General features: G+C 43.7%; 1 protein-coding gene across 2 annotated transcripts in view; it reads left to right on the forward strand.

The window, feature by feature from the left end:
• WIPF2 (WAS/WASL interacting protein family member 2) overlaps positions 1 to 20,457 on the forward strand; it is a 50,415-nt gene that overhangs the window by 18,652 nt on the left and 11,306 nt on the right. For both annotated transcript variants that reach the window (XM_027626151.2, XM_027626152.2), the window contains exons 2-5: positions 8,427 to 8,558; positions 15,299 to 15,431; positions 16,200 to 16,316; positions 16,674 to 17,330. In XM_027626151.2, coding sequence (XP_027481952.1) covers positions 8,496 to 8,558; positions 15,299 to 15,431; positions 16,200 to 16,316; positions 16,674 to 17,330 — 970 coding nt within the window. In that variant the 5' untranslated portion in view covers positions 8,427 to 8,495. The remainder of the gene's footprint in view (positions 1 to 8,426; positions 8,559 to 15,298; positions 15,432 to 16,199; positions 16,317 to 16,673; positions 17,331 to 20,457) is intronic.

Below are 20,457 nucleotides of genomic sequence, written 5' to 3' on the forward strand. Positions count from 1 at the left end.
GCTCTCTGATCTTGATTTCAAAGAAACTGACTCCTGAGGATGTGAAAAGCTTATTCTATCATGGTTTCTAAGGTAGAAGGGCTTAAGAAGGGAATGAGAATTGGTGTGTTGCTAAGCTGGAGGCAGCCTCACAATATTTCTGAAAATCAAGGACTCTGAAGAACACAGATGGTGAGGTTCGTAGTTCTAATTTAAAAGATCAGAAAGGAAAGACTTAAAATTCTGTAAAGAACCCTTTTTTTTCTTCTTAGGTTTAATCTCAGGAATGTTACTTTTTTTTTTAAGAGATTTTATTTATTTATTTGACAGAGAGGGAACACAAGCAGGGGGAGTGGAAGAGGGAGAAGCAGGCTTCCTGCCGACGTGGGGCTCGATCCCAGGACCCCGGGATCACGACCTGAGCCGAAGGCAGGATCATGGGAGAGGGAGAAGCAGGCTTCCTGCTGAGGTGGGGCTCGATCCCAGGACCCCGGGATCACAACCTGAGCCGAAGGCAGACGCCTAATGACTGAGCCAAAGGCAGACGCCTAATGACTGAGCCACCCAGGAGCCCCAGGAATGTTACTTTTTAAAAAATTGCAGTACACAGTACTTCCAGAAGGACTGAACTTGTCCTTTGATTAAAAGTAGTTGGTCCAGGGGCACCTGGGTGGCTCAGATGGTTAAGCGTCTGCCTTAGGCTCAGGTCATGATCTCAGGGTCCTAGGATCGAGCCCCACATTGGGCTCCCTGCTTGGCGGGGACCCTGCTTCTCCCTCTCCCTCTACTGTTCTCCCTGCTTGTGCTCTCTCACTCTCTCTGTCAAATAAATAAATAAAATAAAAAAAAAAAAAAGTAGTTGGTCGGGGCACCTGGGTGGCTCAGTCACTGGGGCGTCTGCCTTTGGCTCAGGTCATGATCTCCAGGTCCTGGGATCAAGTCCCACATCGGGCTCCCTGCTCAGTGGGGAGTCTGCTTCTCCCTTTCCGTCTGCCTCTCCCCTCCACTTGTGCTCTCTCTCTCAAATGAATAATGAATAAATACAATCTTTTTTTTTTTTAATTTTATTTATTTGACAGAGAGGGAACACAAGCAGGGGGAGTGGAGGAGGGAGAAGCAGGCTTCCCGCTGAGCAGGGAGCCCGATGCAGGGCTTGATCCCAGGACCCTGGGACCATGACCTGAGCCGAAGGCAGACACTTACGACTGAGCCACCCAGGCTCCCCTAAATAAAATCTTTTTATAAAAATAAATAAAAGTAGTTGGTCACTAAAATTTGTCATTCTGTGGGGCACCTGGGTGGCTCAGTTGGTTATGTGTCTGACTCTTGATAGCCAGCTAAGGTCTTGATCTCAGGGTTGTGAGTTCAAGCCCTGCATTGGGCTCCATGCAGGGCATGGAGCCTACTTAAAAAAAATTGTCATTCTGTTATAAAACTTTATGAAGGGTTTTTGGTTCACTTGTTTTTAACTAAAAGTAGTTCTCAGAATAGACCCTCTGCTTCGGTTTAGTGATTGTATCAATATTAAATTAGTTTGAATAAAGCTTTTGGGGGTTTTCAGGGGAAGGAATGTTGTATTAACATAAATTTACTTAAGTTAGGCTGCTCTTGGGAAACATAGAGCTGTTTGTATTTTATTAATAAAATAGAAATTTGGGGTGGGTTGAATTTTCATTTGGGGAAAATAGTAGGAAATTGCTACACCAAACCAGTTTCCATCGCAAATGTTTTTTGGGGTGATTAGTGAAATAGCAGGGGATCAGAAGATCTAGATTTGAGTCCTAAATCTGCAGTTTACTCTAGAATGATCTTGGGCAGTTGCCCTTAGAGCAGTTGCCCTTAGATCAGTCTTTTCTCTCTAGTGTGCATGCATGCGATTGCACCCACTCCTGGAGCTTGAATGTCCTCGCCTGTAGAATGGGAAGCAGTGATATTCGACCATAGTGTATCATTGCATACTCAGTGTCAATAATAGGAGCACGTCACTCATGCAGTCTTTGTGGAGGCAGAAGAAAGGTTGAGAAGCACTGCTGATTGTCAGCACAAAAGCCTGTCTCTTGATGAAGGTGATTTTTTTTTTTTTTTTTTTTTTTTTTAGTGGATCTATTTTGAAATTGGAGTTTGAATTGAGCCTATTTTAAGAAGGCATCTGTGGGCGCCTGGGTGGCTCAGATGGTTAAGCATCTGCCTTCGGCTCAGGTCATGATCCCGGGGTCCTGGGATCGAGTCCCGCATCGGGCTCCCTGCTCAGCGGGAAGCCTGCTTCTCCCTCTGCCTCTCTTTCTCTCTCTCTGTCTCTGTCTCTCATGAATAAATAAATTTAAAAAAATTCTTAAAAAAAAAAAGGCATCTGTAACTGTGTATTATATTAGTGGTCTTTTCCAGTGGATTGCTTTAAAAAAAAGATGTGCCTTGCTAGAGAATTACTGTTTTGCCTTATAAACGGTGCTCACTGTTAGGCATAAGGTTGTTCCTTTAAGTGATTCTTACTTTGTAGCATGTAGGTTGGATTACCCGTGGATATGAAAAGAATTAGGGACTTGTCTTAGTCTCTTTTCCCGATCATTCTAGGAGACCGTTTTGGCAATGGCAAAGGTAGGTAGAACTGGAAACTCAGGAAAGGCAGGAACTGAGGTGACTGGAATCAGTTGAAAATGTTTGTTTCTGAATAGATTATTATTATTTCCTATTGTTTTCTGCTAGCTTTTTATTTTTTATTTATTTTTAAAGATTTTATTTGAGGGGTGCCTGAGTGGCTCAGTCATTAAGCATCTGCCTTCAGCTCCAGTCGTGATCCCAGGGTCCTGGGAGCTCCCTGCTCCACGGGAAGCCTGCTTCTCCCTCTCCCGCTCCCTCTGTTTGTGTTCCCACTTCCGCTGTGTCTCTCTCTGTCAAATAAATAAAATAAAATAAAAATATTTTATTTGGGAGAGAGAGGGAGCTCATGAGTAGTGGAGAAGGGGGAGAGGGAGAGGGACAAGCAGACTCCCCACTGAGTGTGGAACCCGACGCAGGTCTCGATCCCAGGACCCTGAGATCATGACCGGAGCCGAAGTCAGATGCTTGATCCACTGAGCTACCCAGGTGCCCCTCTGCTAGCTTTTTAAAAAAATGCTTTGGGGGGAACTGTCAGAGCAAACCCAGAGAATTCAAACAGAAGAAAGTATTTTTCTCTATATCTTCCTTTTATTTTAAATTTGCATGTCCCCTCCATTATAGATGGATCATGAGGATTTACTGTTTTGATCAATTTTTATTTATTTTTTAAGATTTTATTTATTTGAGGGGCGCCTGGGTGGCTCAGTCATTAAGCATCTGCCTTCGGCTCAGGTCATGATCCCAGGGTCCTGGGATCGAGCCCTGCATCAGGCTTCCTGATCAGCGGGAGGCCTGCTTCTCCCTCTCCCACTCCCCCTGCTTGTGTTCCCTCTCTCTCTGTGTCTCTCTCTGTCAAATAAATAAAATCTTAAAAAAAAAAAAGATTTTATTTATTTGAGAGAGAGAGAGAAAGACCATGAGGTGTGGGGCAACAGGAGAGGGAGAAGCAGGGCTCAGTCCCAGGACCCTGAGATCATGACCTGAGTTGAAGGCAGATGCTTAACCAACTGAGCCACCCACGTGCCCCAATTTTGATCAGTTTTTAAAGTCTGGTATGTTAGATCCCTGGCAAAGAAGAACTAGACTTAGCTTTGAAACCAGACATCAGAAGGTGTTTTCCCTTGAAGGATGGTCAGCTGCTCAATTCTTTTTTTTTTTCTTAAAGATTTTATTTATTTATTTGAGAGAGAGAGAATGAGAGACAGAGAGCACGAGAGGGAAGAGGGTCAGAGGGAGAAGCAGACTCCCTGCCGAGCAGGGAGCCCGATGTGGGACTCGATCCCGGGACTCCAGGATCATGACCTGAGCTGAAGGCAGTCGCTTAACCAACTGAGCCACCCAGGTGCCCTGGCTGCTCAATTCTTGAAGTGAGTTCAGACACCATTCCCCATGGGAACCATCTAGCCTAAGTCTAGTTGTCCAAAGTCTACTGTCCAGTTCTTTGTGATTGGAGCAAAAAGCTCTGTTGGGCATCCAGCCTGTAGTGGCATTGTTGGAAGGGTTAAGATTATGAAGACCTTCACAGTCATGTTTCTGATCAAATTCTACCCGCCTCTAAAGGTTCTTGGTTTTTAGAACCTTTGGAATATTTGCTCTTTTCTTTCATCATTGAGAAAGTGTTTAAATGGTTTTGAGAGCATTGAGGGAAATGTTTAAGTGGTTACTCCTTTAATCACAGAGAAATTTTGATCACCTGTGTAAAGAGTTCAGAACCAAACTTCCTCAGTGGATTGCTATGCTGGTTTGGTCTTTTAGGCTTGGCTTGGTACACATGGTCTCTCATCTGTGCTAGGGGCTACCTGTGAGATTTCCTGTGTCCTAATCTCATTAATCACCCTGCTTGGAAGCAGTTCTTCCCTGGATTAATTTTTGAAGTTGATTACCCTGTCTTGAACCTTTCTTGTCATCTGTAAGTTGTACTCCCAGTGATAATGTTATTTTCACTTTGATTTGGCGGGGGAACAAGAAGTGGGATTTCCTTGGAACAGCTTTTTTGGGTGAATTATTGTTCTTGAGTTTTAGTTTTACTTTTGCCCCCCCCCCCCCACTTTAATGTCTTAGGGCAAGACAGTTCCCTGGTTTGTCTCATTTGTAAAGTGCAGATCACTTACAGACTGTAACAGGAGGACAGCTGTATAGTTTTTTTTTGTGACCTGATAAGTAGCTAAATTCTCACATGGTATTTATGCTCTGATCAGATTCCAAGGATGTGACTATACTGGGAGTCGGTAAACTATGGCCCACAAATCAGATCTGGTCCATAGTCTGTTTTAATAATGCCCATGAACAAAAACTAATGATGTAATGTATGGTGATTAACATAACAATAAAAATTTAAAGAAATAAAAAAGAAAGCCCCCCCCAAATAATGTCCATGAACCATGAATGGTTTTTACATTTTTAAAACGTAAAAATGTAGGGTTTTGTTTTTTTTTTAATTTTTATTTATCTGACAGAGAGAGACACAGCGAGAGAGGGAACACAAGCAGGGGGAGTGAGAGAGGGAGAAGCAGCCTTCCCGCAGAGCAGGGAGCCCGACGTGGGGCTCAATCCCAGGACCCTGGGATCGTGACCCGAGCCGAAGGCAGACGCTTAATGACTGAGCCACCCAGGCACCCCTAAAAATGTAGTTTGAAAATGTAAAAATCAAGAGGATGAGAAGACAGGCCACACACTGGGAGAAAATATTTGCAAAAGACACATCTGATAAAGGACTGTTATCCAAAACAGACAAAGAATTCTTAAAACTCAACAATCAGAAAACAACCATATTGAAAACTGTGCAAAAGACCTAAACAGACACCTCACTGAAGAAAATATACAAATGGGAAGTAAGCACATGAAAAGAAGTTCAACTTCATATGTCATCAGAGAATTGAAAAATTAAAACAGTGAGATTGCACTACTACAGACCTATTAGAATGGCCAAAATCTAAAACACTGAAAGCACCAAATGCTGACAAAGATGTGCAGCAGCAGGAACTCTCCTTCATTGCTGGTGGGAATGCAAAATGGTACAACCACTCTGAAGACAGTTTGGCAGTTTATTATACAATGTAACTCTTTACCATAGGATCTGGCAATCACAGTCATGGTATTTACTCAAATGAGCCAAAATTTATGTCCCCACAAAAACCTGCACAAGAATATTTATAACCGCTTTATTTATAATTAGTTAAACTTGGAAGCAACCAAGATGTCTTTCAGTAGGTGAATGGATAAACAAACTGTTGTACATCCAAACAATGGAATATTATTCAGCACTAAAAAGAAAAGAGCTATATCAAGTCATGAAAAGACATGGAGGAAACTTAATGAGTATTACTAATTGAAAGAAGCCAATCTGAAAAAGACTACATATTATATGATTCCAACTGTATGACATTCTGGAAAAGACAAAACTATGGAAGCAGTAAAAAGGACCAGTGGTTGGGGGAAAGGAGGGATAAATAGGCAGACACAGATTTTTAGGGCAGTGAAACTATTCTGTATGATGCTACAATGTGTGTAGTTGTCATTATATATTTGTCCAAATATATAAAATACAGGTTGCCAATATCTAATCAACTTTATTTTAAAGGAGATATTTCAAAAATATAAAGGTTATCAAAAAGTTGAATATTTATAGTTACATCATGGGCTGTTATTAACAGTATAGAGCATAGAATATGTAAGACTTTGAATAGGAACTCTACGAAGTATAATAAACAGCAAGGCTACATGTCACTGTTTTGCCACTCTACAACGGCAACTGTACAATGTCTGTGACCTGGAGAGTCTTTCTTTTTTCTGTATCCAGAAACCACCAGGGGTAGCAACTTGGCCTCCTGCACAGGCCACTCACTGCTCCACCTCTGTTCACAGGTACTGGGTACAGTCTGAGATTTTTTTAGTTGAGCGAAGTTTAATCTTTCTGAACACATAGGACATGGGCTTTCAGATTTATTTCAATGATCTTAAATTCTGGGTGCCTGGGTGGCTCAGTTGTTAAGCGTCTGCCTTCAGCGCAAGTCATGATCCCAGCGTCCTGGGATTCAGCCCCGCATCAGGATCCCTGCTTGGCGGGAAGCCTGCTACTCCCTCTCCCACTCCCCCTGCTTGTGTTCCCTCTCTGGCTGTGTCTCTCTCTGTCAAGTAAATAAAACCTTCAAAAAAAAAAATCTTAAATTCTGAGTATAGAGCAGGGAAGTCGCAATGTGGACACAGTTCAATCATCCTTCAACATGTGTTGACCTGTTGCAATGCAATATGGGATGTTATTTTTGCATCCAGGACAGAGGACTTCACACTCTGGGAGAAGAAATTCACAGAATGGACACAGGGTTGTGGCCTCTTCTGTCTCGGATGTATCAGGTCTCCTGACCATGGCCTTGATCTTTTTGTATTTGGCATCTATTTTGTTGTGGTACTCAGGCCTCATCAACATGGCTGCAAAGCTGAAAGCAGAGTTCTTGAGGCCTGCTCGGTGTCACTCGATCACCATGAACGTCAGGATTGGCACAATGTGTGACGGAAACTTGCTGATGTTGTTGGCCACCGGAATAAGCATACGTGCCCCTTTCATATGATCTCCATTTTTAACATGAATCTTCACTAGTATAGAAGATGCTGAATCATATGTGCAGAATCATGAGGTTGGTGGCCATCTTAGAGGGAATTTTGATCTTCTGGGATTTAAGTTCTGCATACATGCTAAAGAGAAGGTCGTGAGCATTCTGATAGTTTACGGCAGACTGCTGTTCTCTGGCAATGATGATGGCGGTCCGGGCAGTCTCTCGGTATTGCTTCAGGGCCATGTACAAGTGGAACAGGTACTTGGCATCCTTAGGCATGCCATCACTCTCTCCCATCAGGTGGTCTATCGGCAGACTGGTCAGCAGTTCATCTTTTGCCTGACCAACAGTTTCAGTTGCCATTTCTATTGCCGCATTATCTTCTGCACTCGGACATTTGAGGAAATGTTTAAGTGCTTGTGAATATTGGCCACACAGCAAGAAGAATTTTCCAGCCTGAAAATGTCTTTTTTCTCCTTTAAAATATAAGGTGATGCTTTGATAGTCTTCATTAGTAGTATCTTCAGAACCAATAATGTCTGCATAGATTTCCATTTTGCTGTGCTGCTGAGCCAGTGTGAAAGCTTATTACATATGGACATAACAAGAAACTGGATGGCAGACCCGTAGTCACCCAACCTGTAGAAAAAACCTGGCTGCCATTCTGTCGCCATCCAGAGACTGGGTCTCTCTGACTTTGGGTGGTAATGAGGTATCGATAGTATCAAATGTCCAACTGCAGGATGTAGATAGTGGGGGAGGCTGTGTGTGTGTGGGGGGGTGTGGGTGGAGGAGAAACAGGAGTATATGGGTACTCTACTTTTCTGCTCAGTGTTGCTGTGAACCTGAAACTGCTCTAAAAAATAAAGCTTATTTAAAAAATGTCAAAATAAAACAAAGAATAAAATGTGACAGAGACCGTATGTGGCCTGTAAAGCCTAAAATATTAATTAATTTTTTTTTTAGGGGAAGGGAGAGGGGCAGAGGGAAAGAACCTTAAGCAGGCTCCACACCCAGCGCAGAGCCTAATGCAGGGCTCGATCTCATGACCCTGAGATCATGACCTGAGCCAAAATCCAGAGTCAGACTGAGCCCCCCAGGTGCCCCAGTATTAATATTTATTATCTGGCCTTTTACAAAAAAAGTTTACCAAGCCCTGGACTCTATCACAGAGGAACTAGGGGATGAGGTGCTTAGTTTCTCTCTCATGTCATGCCCAGTCCCCTAATTCTCCTGGGTACTCAGTGTCTCTGATGGCAGAGTTGTTGTTCTCATTGAATTTCCATTTCATTGCAGGTATATGAGTGACCTAAAGCTGCAAATTAAAACGGAGAGAAAGCAGTGCCAACTGCAAGCAGGGCAAGGATGCCAATTCCTCCACCCCCTCCACCGCCCCCTGGTCCTCCTCCACCGCCCACTTCTAATCAGGTAGGTAATCTTTCCACCTGGGTCTCTCAGAACCTTCACGGATACTTAGGGCTTCCTGGTGTAAGGCATACTCTACTCAAAGATATGTGGTGTAGAAGGATAGAGAGTAGCTAAGTGAAGTCTGCCTTCATTAACTAGTTCTGATTTCTGAGCGATCCTCTTAGCACTATAATGGCTTATCTTGTTTTCTTTTCCTGGTTCAGTCTAAATGGAGATTTGGACAGGTCACATCACAGTAGGAACTTGTCTTTTGCCCTTAAAACCATTTGTTCTATAAAGGTCAGTACAGCCTTTCTCTGGCATCATTGAGGAAGGGGATGGCAACTCCTAGTGGTTGTTTCTTGCTACTATTCTTCTCCTCCTCTTCTACTCCAAACAGTTCATCCTAAAGCCCAAGTCCATCAAGTCTGTCAGCCCATCAAAAAAGAAAATTTCTGGAAAATACTATTAAGAAGACTTAAAGGTTTGATAACGGGAGGACAAAAAGCAGTGTGGTTTCTGAAGCAAGTAGGCAACCGCTTTTACTATATGTGGATTGTGATACCTGGTGTCACATGAGAAAGAAGCAACCTGGGTGCTCTGTCTCGTTTTTTTTAAGTTTTTATTTTTATTTTATTTTATTGTTAAATTTTTAAACGGTATTTATTTATTTATTTATTTTGAGAGAGAGAGAGTAGGGAGGGGGCAGAAGGAGAGAGAGAGAATCTCAAGCAGACTCCACGGTGAGCACAGAGCCCGACACGGGGCTCGATCTCACGACCCTGAAGATCATGTCCTGAGCCAAACTCAAGAGTTGGACAGTTAACTGACTGAGCCACCCAGGTGCCCCTTAAGATTTTATTTTTAAGTAATCTCTACATCGAACTCATAGGCCTGAGATCAAGAGTTGCATGCTCTACTGACTGAGCCAGCCAGGCGCCCTGCTTTATTCAATTTTGTGAAATTTAGAAGCAAAAGGAACTTAGGGAATGAATACCTTGGGGGGGGGTGGTTGTTATATAACAGATGAGAAATAGTGCCCTAAAGTGTCGGTGTATGTGTGTGTTAGGTATTTAACAGAAGAGAAGTACTGCCTTAAAGAGGAAAAGTGATTTGCGTAGCTAATTTATTTTAGAACTAGGACTAGAGTTAGGTCTGCCAACTTGGTTTTTTCCGTAAGTTCTTGTTTTTAGACATTTTGTTTGAGGATATGTATGAACCCCCTTTCTGGATGAAATTTTACATGGAACTCTAATAAGTGAAGTAGATAAAAGCAGAGCTGCTCTGGTTATAGTGAGATGCAAGGACCCAGAATATATCCTTGGATCTCTATAACCTCTTGGATTACTGCCCTGCATCGTGCTTAGTCATTTACTCAATAACCTTTTGTTGGGGGTTTACTGAGTTTCAGAGATTGGCTAGGCATACGACTTAGAAAATCCAGGTAATTTTACTTTATGCTTCTGTATTGCTTGAGTCTTTCCCAACAAGCTGTATTTATATAATTAAAAGAAAGAGAGGGAAAACATGCAGGTAAGAAAAAGAAGCAAATAAAAATAATCTGTAATATCATCAACCAGAAATGAGACAACTTCTGCCTTCGAAGGCTCCCAGCACAATGGGCGAGATAGACAAGTCAACAGGGAAATTCCACGCTTTGCAGAGATAAATGCGGCCACAAAGAAGCATGCCTCACATACTGGCTGGAAGGAGTGGAGGCAGTCAGAGAAAGCTTCTAGCCAGGAGGTGATACTTGAGCAGAGTTTTAAAAGATGAGTAGTGTTTAGCCAGAAAGAGAAGAGGGAGGGCAGGCACTTGGTATCGAGGAAGTAGAATGAAAGGGTGCTGATTTGTGGGAAAGCATACCCAGGATTGGATCATGGCTTGAGGGGCCTGGTGGGAGATGAAGCCAGAGGCAAAGGCAGAGGGTTTTGGCTTTTTCTCCGGGCAGTGATGGGGAGGTAGTGTATTGTCAGCAGCAGGAGTCACCTGACTGGGCCTGTGTCAGAAAGGTCATCCTTCATAGTGTGGACAGTGGCTTGGGGTTGAGACTGGAGACAGGGAAGTCAAGACTTGGAGATAGAAGCCTATTACAGTTGAAAATCTTAGAGTTTGCACTAAAGCCATAAGGATGGAAGACGACGAGAGACACTTAGTAAAATCTTACTGAGTTGGTGACTGATGCAAGGAAGAGGAAGGAGGTTGGAACAACTCTAGTTTGGGGGATTGAATGATGGTGCCATTTACAAAGCGAGGTTTGTGGAGGAGGATGTGAACTCAATTTTAGATATGTTGAGTAATGTTTTAATAATTTTCTCTTTACAAAAGTAATACATTCAAGAAATTTATGAACCATGGGTGGGGCGCCTGGCTGGCTCATTTGGTAGAGCATGGAACTTTTGATCTCAGAGTTGTGAGTTTGAGTCCCAGGGCGTAGAATTTACTTAAAAAAAAAAAAAGATTTATGAACTGTGGGTAAGGATAAAGGAGCAATTATCTGTAATCCAGCCATTCATAATAGTTTTGTGTACGTCCTTTCCCTCCTTCCTTCCTTTTATCTCCTACTTTTTCTTTTTAAAGATTTTATTTATTTATTTGAGAGAGAGAGAATGAGAGATAGCACGAGAGGGAAGAGGGTCAGAGGGAGAAGCAGACTCCCTGCTGAGCAGGGAGCCCGATGTGGGACTCGATCCCGGGACTCCAGGATCATGACCTGAGCCGAAGGCAGTCGCTTAACCAACCGAGCCACCCAGGCGCCCCTATCTCCTACTTTTTTAAAGGAGGCTGTGCTGTATGTACCTAGTGATTTTTTTCCTTTTTCTCCCTCCCCCACGCTGCTATGCGTACTGAGTTCTAATCTGCTCTTACTCATTAATACATGGTGAATGGCTTTTTACATCATTAAATGGTTAGGGATATCAGTAAAACATTTTTTTACTGTACTAAAAATGTGGCAAAAATTAGAGAATGCCAATAAAAATAGAAAATATTAAGCTGTTAATAATTAATCTTTGTTAACATTTTATATGTTTTACATATTTATTATAGAAAAACTAGAAAATTCAAATAAATATAAAGAATTATTACCCCAAATTAACTTTTGTTGATATTAGTGTATATATCCTTCTGGAAATATTCGGTATGTATGTGCCTTTTTTTCTTTCAATACAACTACTTATTGAGCACCAGGCACTGTGCTTAGCCCTTGAGAAGTGTTATTCTTTCATTTAATTTTCAAAACTACCCTGTGAGATAGGTTCTACTGTTATTCCTATTCTGTAGAAGAGAATATTAATCTTGTTAAGTGTTTTGTTTTATAATATTCTTTACTTGATTGTGTCAAACATTTGCTGTCTAAAGATACCTCCAACATCTTTAAGAGCTTAACTGGCATTCCCTTCTATGCTTATGCCATCAGTGTTCCTTTTGATTGAACTTTTAGATTATTTTCAGTTTTATGCTATTAATAACATCTTTATGTACTTCTCTAGTTGTTTTCTTAAAGTTAATTTATAGGTAGAATTCTTGTGTAGACTATTTTTTTGTTTTTTTTAAGGTTTTTTTTTTTTTTTAAGATTTTATTTATTTATTTGACAGAGAGAGACACAGTAATAGAGGGAACAGAAGCAGGGGGAGTGGGAGAGGGAGAAGCAGGCTTCGCGCCTGAGCAGGGAGCTCGATGTGGGGCTCGATCCCAGGACCCTGGGATCCTGACCTGAGCCGAAGGCAGACACTGAACAACTGAGCCACCCAGGCGCCCCTTGTGTAGACTTTTTAAAGGTGTTTAATACAAGGGGTGCTTGGGTGGATCAGTCGGTTAAGTGTCTGTCTCTTGATTTCGGCTCAGGTCATGATCTCAGGGTGGTGAGATCCAGCGCTCTGTCGGGCTCTGCATTTGGTGTGGAGCCTGCTTAAGATTCTTTCTCTCCCTATCTCTTTGCCCCTCCCCACCGTCTCTCAAAAAGAAAGAAGAAAAAAGGTAGGGGGGAAAAAGGTGTTTGATACATAAACTGGAAAGATCATACTAATTTACCTTCCTCTGGATAATACAAATGAGTACCTATTCCTCTCAATCCTTATGACCACCATAAGACAGTTACGTTTTCTACGCATTTTTTTGAGCATCCTCCGTGTGCCAGGCACTGTACGACAGTGAGCAGTAGACCCTGCCTTCATGAAGCTAGCAGTCTCCTGTTAAAATTTTAACTTCTACCAGTTTCATTGGTAAATAATGATACTGTGTTTTAGCCTGCATTTAAAATTTTTTTTCCATATTTGCTGGCTCCAGGATTTCTTTTACACAGTGTTTATATCCTTTGCTTATTATCCTGTTGATTTATAAGTCATCTTTATGTTAATGTTGCATAGAGTTAGGATACTACCTTTGTGTGTCACAGATGATTTTTTTCCTTCCATTCTATCATCTCCTTATTATATTCCTAAGTAAATAATTTATAATAAACAAGTCTTCTAGTCTTTCCTTGTATTTTAGTTGTCATGTCCTTCCCCTTACCTATTTTTTTCATATAGTACTCTGTTTTTTTTTTTTACATTTACATTTTATAACTCAACTAGAATTTGTCTGAGTAAGCTATAAGGTAGGGATTTAACTTGATTGTTTTTTTCTCCAAACTTAACCAGTTATTATTAGTAGCTTATATTTAATAATCTGTGCTTTCTGCACTGCTGAAATACACTTTTATTATTTCTTTTCCTTCTTTTTAAGATTTTTTATTCATTTAAAAGAGAGAGGAAGAGAACTAGTGAGAGCATGGGCAGAGGGGAGGGTCGGAGGGAGAGGGAGGAGCAGACTCCCCGCCGAGCAGGGAGCCTGACATGGGGCTCGATCCCAGGACCCTGGGATCGTGACCTGAGCCAAAGGCAGATACTTAACTGACTGAGCCACCCAGGCGCCCCCACTTTTATTATTTCTTATATAGACGTAGATTTGTTTATGGACTTTCCTGTTTTGTTCCATTTATCTGGCTGTCTGTCCCTGTGCTCCGCGTCCTAGCTTTTGGTGGTACTAGTCCCATTTTCTTAGTTTTTTTCCTATACTTAATCTTCCAGATGGGATTTTAGAATAATTTTTTAATGGTTTCCAAAAAATTCCACTGTGTGGTTAATTTAAAAAGCTCTACATTTAAAAATTGTGTAAGGAACATGGTATGATGTGTTGCATTTTAGGTGTATGTGGGATATTCATTTGAAGATGTCCTGTGGACATTGGCACATATGGGTGTGAAGCTCAGGGCCAGGAGTGGTGATGAGATACAAAGATTTGAGATACTTGGGCTTTTCAGTGGTATTCAGACCCTGTGACCAGGTGAGCTTGCTCAGGGAGATTCAGATGGAGGCTGAGGACTCTGAAATGGCATTTAAGAGGTAGGTGGAGGGTGAAGAACTCAAAAAGAAATAGGATGTTGGAAGAGACCATAAGGTAAGTGGGAAAGGCATGGGCTTTGACATAATCAGACCAGCTCTGCATTTACTAACCATGTGACATTAACTTTTCTAAACCTTCATTTCCTCATCCTTGGAAAGGGAATAATATGGTCTATTTTATTTTATGTTACTTTATTTTTAAAAGATTTTATTGACTCATTTATTTGAGAGAGAGAGTTTGTGCACGTGAGCAGGGGGAAGAGCAGAGGGAGAGGGACAAGCAGACTCTGCACTGAGCATGGAGCATGCCACGGGGCTTGATCTCATGACCCCAAGATCATGACCTGAGCTGGAACCGAGACTCGGACATCTAAGCAACTGAGCCACCCAGGTGCCCCAATATGGTCTATTTTATAACATTGTTTAGAATATAAAGTGATAAGGGGGCGCCTGGATGGCTCAGTCGTTAAGCGTCTGCCTTCGGCTCAGGTCATGATCCCAGGGTCCTGGGATCGAGCCCCGCATCGGGCTCCCTGCTCTGCGGGAAGCCTGCTTCTCCCTCTCCCACTCCCCCTGCTTGTGTTTCTGCTGTCGCTGTCTCTCTGTCAAATAAATAAATAATCTTAAAAAAAAAAAAAAGAATATAAAGTAATAGGGACGCAACAAGATCTGTTAGTTGAGGTACGATACGCATTTTAGAATCAACTGTCTGGGTTGGGATCCTTGCTTTACTATTTATTTGGGTGCATAGCCTCAGGAAACTATTCAACTATTCGCACTTTCCAAATGGGTTATGATAATAATATTTATTTCCATAAAAATATTTCAAGATTTAAATGAGATAATGGAAGTAACATGCTTAGCCTGAGGCATAGCAGGGACGCAGTCAGTGTTTGCCTTTATACATGTAAAGCTTCTAACACACAAGCCCAGCACACAGGTACTCAGTATTACTTAAGGCCTTTTTTTTTTTAAGGAGACAGAGAGTGGGGGGTGTTGGGGGGAGGGAGAGAGAAAAATCACAAGCAGGCTCTACGCGCAGGGCCTGACGCAGGGCTTGATCTCATGACCCCAAGATCATGACCTGAGCTGAAATCAGAAGTTGGACACTTAACTGACTGAGCCACCCAGACACCCCAGATAAGGCCTCCTTTTGGGAGCTTCTGAATAGGAGGGGGAGCTGCACCCTTCACAAAAGGCACAACAGAAGAAGGACTAAAGAATGAGAGCGCACATTGGTACGGATATTTGGTGCAGGATCTGATTAGGCTAGAGGGGCATTAATGAAATCCAGCTTGGCTTAAGGTATTTATCCCAAGCTCCTGGTAAAGGGAAATATTTAGGATGGATAGTTATATTTTCCCCTCCTCCTCTAGGCACATACAGAGCAGCCCAAGCTGAGTAGAGATGAGCAGCGGAATCGAGGTGCCCTCTTACAGGACATCTGCAAAGGGACCAAACTGAAGAAGGTGACCAACATTAATGATCGGAGTGCTCCCATCCTTGAGAGTGAGTCTAATCTTCATTTCCTAGTGAGCCACCAGGATCCCAGGATTGACTTGGAGACTTGGCTGTTGTTTTTATTGTTGGGAAAATTTTGTCCTTTAGGAGAGTTTTCTTTGAATTGAGTGGGAAAATTTTGAGTGGGAAAATTTTGTCCTTTAGGAGAGTTTTCTTTGAATGTTCTTTGGCTGTCTTCACGTCTTTTTATTTGAATACCTTAGAAGTTTCTTTTTGACCTTTGGGAATTATTCTCTGGGGAAAGACTCTCATCTCCTACGGTAACTAATGCTCTCTTTAGGGCACATCCTTGGCTGTTCTCTGAGGAGACCGTCATGTCACTAAAAACCGCTAAGCTGAAGCTAGTGAAGATTTTATAATTGCCACAAGTGTCCATTCTGATAGGCTTCTGGAGAGTTTGCTCACACCTGGATCCCTAAGTCCCTGGCCCCCTTACCATATGGGACTTGGAGAAGAGAGCCCAGAGAACTCTGCTGAAAGTGTCTTGATCCTGGTTTTCTCTTTGACTTTCCTAAGTAAGGGAAGTTTGGCTTCTTGTTCCTTTTGTTCTTTCTCTTTCATCACAGTGAAGAGTTTCATCTCTACCTGAAGGTGTGGAGGTGAGAGGCCTAGCCTTTTTTTTTTTTTTTAAATGCAAAAGCAGGGTCACTTTGTTTGCAAATTAAAGCCCAAATAGAGGAGGGGTTTCTCCTCAGGATTGACTTGCTCACCAGCTCCCAGCATGTGAAGTGAAAACCCTAATGGTATGCTTTCCAGAACCGAAAGGAAGCAGTGGTGCTTATGGCTCTGGAGCAGCTGCCCTGCAGCCCAAGGGAGGTCTCTTCCAAGGGGGAGTGCCGAAGCTCCGACCTGTGGGCGCCAAGGACGTTTCAGGTACCTGAGCAGTACTTTCTTAGGATATTTCCCAAGTGCATTAATTTCTGACTAGTCCCAAGTGGGTCATCTAGGGTTCAGGTGTGTGGTAGAGGTGGGAGGAAAGAGAAGTGGGAGCAGGGGAGGAGTTACAGAGCAGAATAAAGCCAAAGCAGAGGGATTAAGTAAAAATGTGTTCAACTTGTATCAGCAGTATTTATCAGTGGGCCCTGAGCCTGAAACCAGATTAAAATCCAGAACTATACAGGCATTTAACCTGCTACCATGCAGGTTACACTAAGGAGGCTGGGGGAAGTAGAGATACTGACTAACATGTATCTAGCTCTGTTGATCGAATGCTACCTGGTGTATTTGTAGAGAACCTAGCTGGTAAGCCAGCCCTACAAGTCCCCAGTTCTCGAGCTGCTGCCCCAAGGCCACCGGTGTCTACAGCCAGTGGGCGCCCTCAAGATGATACAGACAGCAGCCGAGCCTCACTCCCAGAACTGCCCCGGATGCAGAGACCCTCGCTACCGGACCTCTCTCGGCCTAACACCACCAGCAGTACAGGCATGAAGCACAGCTCCTCTGCCCCTCCTCCGCCACCCCCAGGGCGGCGTGCCAACGCACCCCCTGCACCTCTGCCTATGCACAGCAGCAAAGCCCCTGCCTACAACAGAGAGAAACCCTTGCCGCCCACACCTGGACAAAGGCTGCACCCTGGTCGGGAGGGACCTCCTGCTCCACCCCCAGTGAAACCACCTCCTTCCCCTGGGAATATCAGAACGGGACCAAGTGGCCAGTCTCTGGCTCCTCCTCCTCCGCCTTACCGCCAGCCTCCTGGGGTCCCCAATGGACCCTCCAGTCCCACTAATGAGTCAGCCCCTGAGCTGCCACAGAGACACAATTCTTTGCATAGGAAGACATCGGGGCCTGTCAGAGGCCTAGCGCCTCCTCCACCCACCTCAGCCTCCCCGTCGCTACAGAGTAATAGACCACCTCCCCCAGCCCGGGACCCTCCCAGTCGGGGAGCAGGTAAGTGCCTGGAAGCACCTTTCCTTCTATCAGATGGAGAATTGAGTTTCTCTTCTCACCCTTTTCTCCAAAGCTCTCCTTCGGCGATTGAAGAGAAAAAGAATTCACTTACTCATTCAGCAGGTTTACTGAGTGCTTTTTTATGTGTAAGGCTCTGTTTTTAGCGAAACAACAATCAATAGAAAAGAGAAGATTCCTGTTCTCTGTGGACGGTCACACAAATAAATTAGTAAAAAAAAAAATTTAAAAAAATATATACATACATATATACATATAAAGATAGTATGTAGATGCTTTAGAGAAATACAAAGCAGAGAAGGGGAATAGGATATACTGAGGGGGAGGGTGGTGGTGATACTTTTTATTGCAGAGGTGGGGTGAGTGTAGGGTTAGGGAAGGCCTTACAGATAAAGTAACAGTCTGGCAAAGACCTGAAGAGAGTGATGGCGTAAGCTAAGCAGTTACCTGGGAGAACAGCTATTGCAGGCATTGGGAACAGGAAATACAAAGGCCCTGAGACTGGGGACAGCAGGGAGGCCATTGTGGCAGGACTGGAATGAGTGAGGGGGGAAGAGTGGCAGGACGTGGAGGTCAGGAAGCTAGATTTCCCCAGGAGAACGCTGTAGGACTTTGTCAAGACTGGGATTTACTCGGTGAAATGCTGAGAGCCCCTGGAGGGCATTGGAACAGAGGAGAAACGTTGCTTTAGCTTTTATTTTTTATTATTTATTTTTTAAAGATTATCTATTTATTTGACAGCGAGAAAGGGAACATAAGCAGGGGGAGTGGGAGAGGGAGAAGCAGGCCTCCCCCTGAGCAGGGAGCCGGATGTGGGGCTCGATCCCAGGACCCTGAGATCATGAGGGATCATGACCTGAGCCAAAGGCAGATGCCCAATGACTGAGCCACCCAGGCGCCCCTGCTTTAGCTTTTAAAAGGATGACAAACTCGGGGTGCCTGGGTGGCTCAGTTGGTTAAGCTTCTGCCTTCGGCTCGGGTCATGATCCAAGGGTCCTGGGATCGAGCCCCGCATCGGGCTCCCTGCTTCTCCCTCTCCTTCTGCTGCTCCCCCTGCTTGTACTCTCTCTGTCAAATAAATAAAATCTTAAAGTAAAATAAAATGAATGACAAACTCCTGTGTTGAAAACAGACTGCAGGGGACAGAGGTGGCAAGGGAGACCACTTAGGAGGCTGTTGCAGTAAACCAGTCAGGTAGGTAGGACCGCAGCAGGTTTGGGGGAAGAAGACAGGTGTTCACTTTTAAACAAGTCAAGTTTGACATGCCTATTAGCCAAACACCAGTTCATTGTTGTTTTCTCTTGGATGTCTGTCAGACTCTGAAGTTGAGGGGAAAGATCTGGGTTAGAGAAATTTGAATGATACTGAGAACCACATGCTGGGTGAGCTTACCCTAGGGAGTCAGTCTAGATAGAGAAGAGGTTGAGGCCTTTATAGTAGAGGTCAGAGAGATGGGGAGTAGCAAGCTGAGGAAGCTAAGAAAGAGCCCCCAGTGAGGAAGAAAACGAGGATGCCGGAAGGATGCCAAGATGGAATGATTAGCGGTGTCCAGGACTAAAAACTGAGAATGACATTGGTCTTAGCAACATGGAGTCCTTTGGGGGGACTCCCAAACAACATAATATCCTTTTGGTAGTTTCAGTGGAGTGGTGGAGGATGAGGGTGAAAGTCTAAGACGTGTTTGGGAACTTGGGGATAGGAGGAGAGGAACTGGAGATAGCAATGTAGAAATCTCTCAGTCTGCTTAAAGGGGAGTGGGGGTGGGGGTGCAGATAAATGGAATGGTTGCTGGAGGAGAATGTGAGATTGAGGGTTGGGACCCTTCCTCTCCAGGATGAGAGATATTTCAGCATCTGTTTGTAGACTGATGAAATGAAACAGTAGAAAGGGGGGAAATTGCCTGAGTAATGTTCCCTAGAAGGCTAAAAGGAATGGAATCTGATCCATAGGTAAGGGGTTGACCTTAGATAAGAACACAGTTCTTCCATGGTAACAGGAGGGAAGGTGGAGTGCATAGTCATAGATGTAAGTGGGTAGCATGTACAAAGTTTCTTCTTCTTTATTTAAGATTTTATTCATCTGAGAGAGAGAAAGAACAAGTAGGGGGAAGGGCAGAGGGAGAAGCAGGCTCCCTGCTCAGCAGGGAGCCAGGACACGGGATCCCAGGACTCTGGGATCATCACCTGAACCAAAGGCACATGCTTAACCGACTGAGCCACCCAGGTGCCCCTTCTGGTTTGTTTCTTATTGGTGAAATAGAAAGCAAGGACATCTGCTGTGAATGAGGGGAGGGAAGGAGAGAGAGGGGCATGAAGTGGTCCTCTGGGACCGTGGGAGAGTGAAGGGGGTGGGGAAGTGTGCTGGGCTAAGCAGCAGCAGGAAAGGCCAACTCAGGATTAGGAGCCACACACTCAAAGTGAGGTTGGCACAGTGTGTGTTCAGCTGTGTGTTTGCACGTGCTGAGTAGTGGCAGCATGGTGTTTAACCAAGGGTAGCTTTTTCAGGCATGTGGGGCACTAAGGGAGAGTGGGGCAGGGAAGCTTAAGGGTGTAGGTCCGGGAGTGATTTTAACAGTGGACCATGAGCCTAAACTGGATGAAGAGGGGATTAAGGAGCTCTAGAAAAAGAAGAAGAGGTTGTGTAGTCCTTTTACAAAATAGCATGACTGAAAGTAGTTAGGGAGACCATGAAGCTCTCTGGGACCTTCTTAGACCCAGGAATTTTGGCTCCGGTGTCCTCTTTCATCATTGGACTTTGAGCCACATTCTCCACAAGTGGCTTTTGAGCTTTTAAACAGTCCTTGCAGGTTTGGGTCATTGATTAAGAAATTAAGTCATCAGGAAGCACGTATTGAAAGCCCTGTAACCTGTGCTGCTGCTTGGTGATGTACGTAGAGATCTGTATTCTGGGAGCTGGCAGTCCCCATACGGCAGTCGTACGGTAACCTGGTACATTCCTGACCCCGTGTCTCCCTGGCTTTAGCCATAAGAATCCTAGTCCTAAGGTGGCCTTTGATTTTACAAAGTTAAGGTTAAAAATTATTTTTTAACTTAGGGATTTTTTTTTTTAAGATTTTATTTATTCATTTGTCAGAGAGAGAGAGCGGCAG

Source organism: Zalophus californianus, chromosome 16, assembly GCF_009762305.2.
Source record: "Zalophus californianus isolate mZalCal1 chromosome 16, mZalCal1.pri.v2, whole genome shotgun sequence".
Taxonomy (NCBI): Eukaryota; Metazoa; Chordata; class Mammalia; order Carnivora; family Otariidae; genus Zalophus; species Zalophus californianus.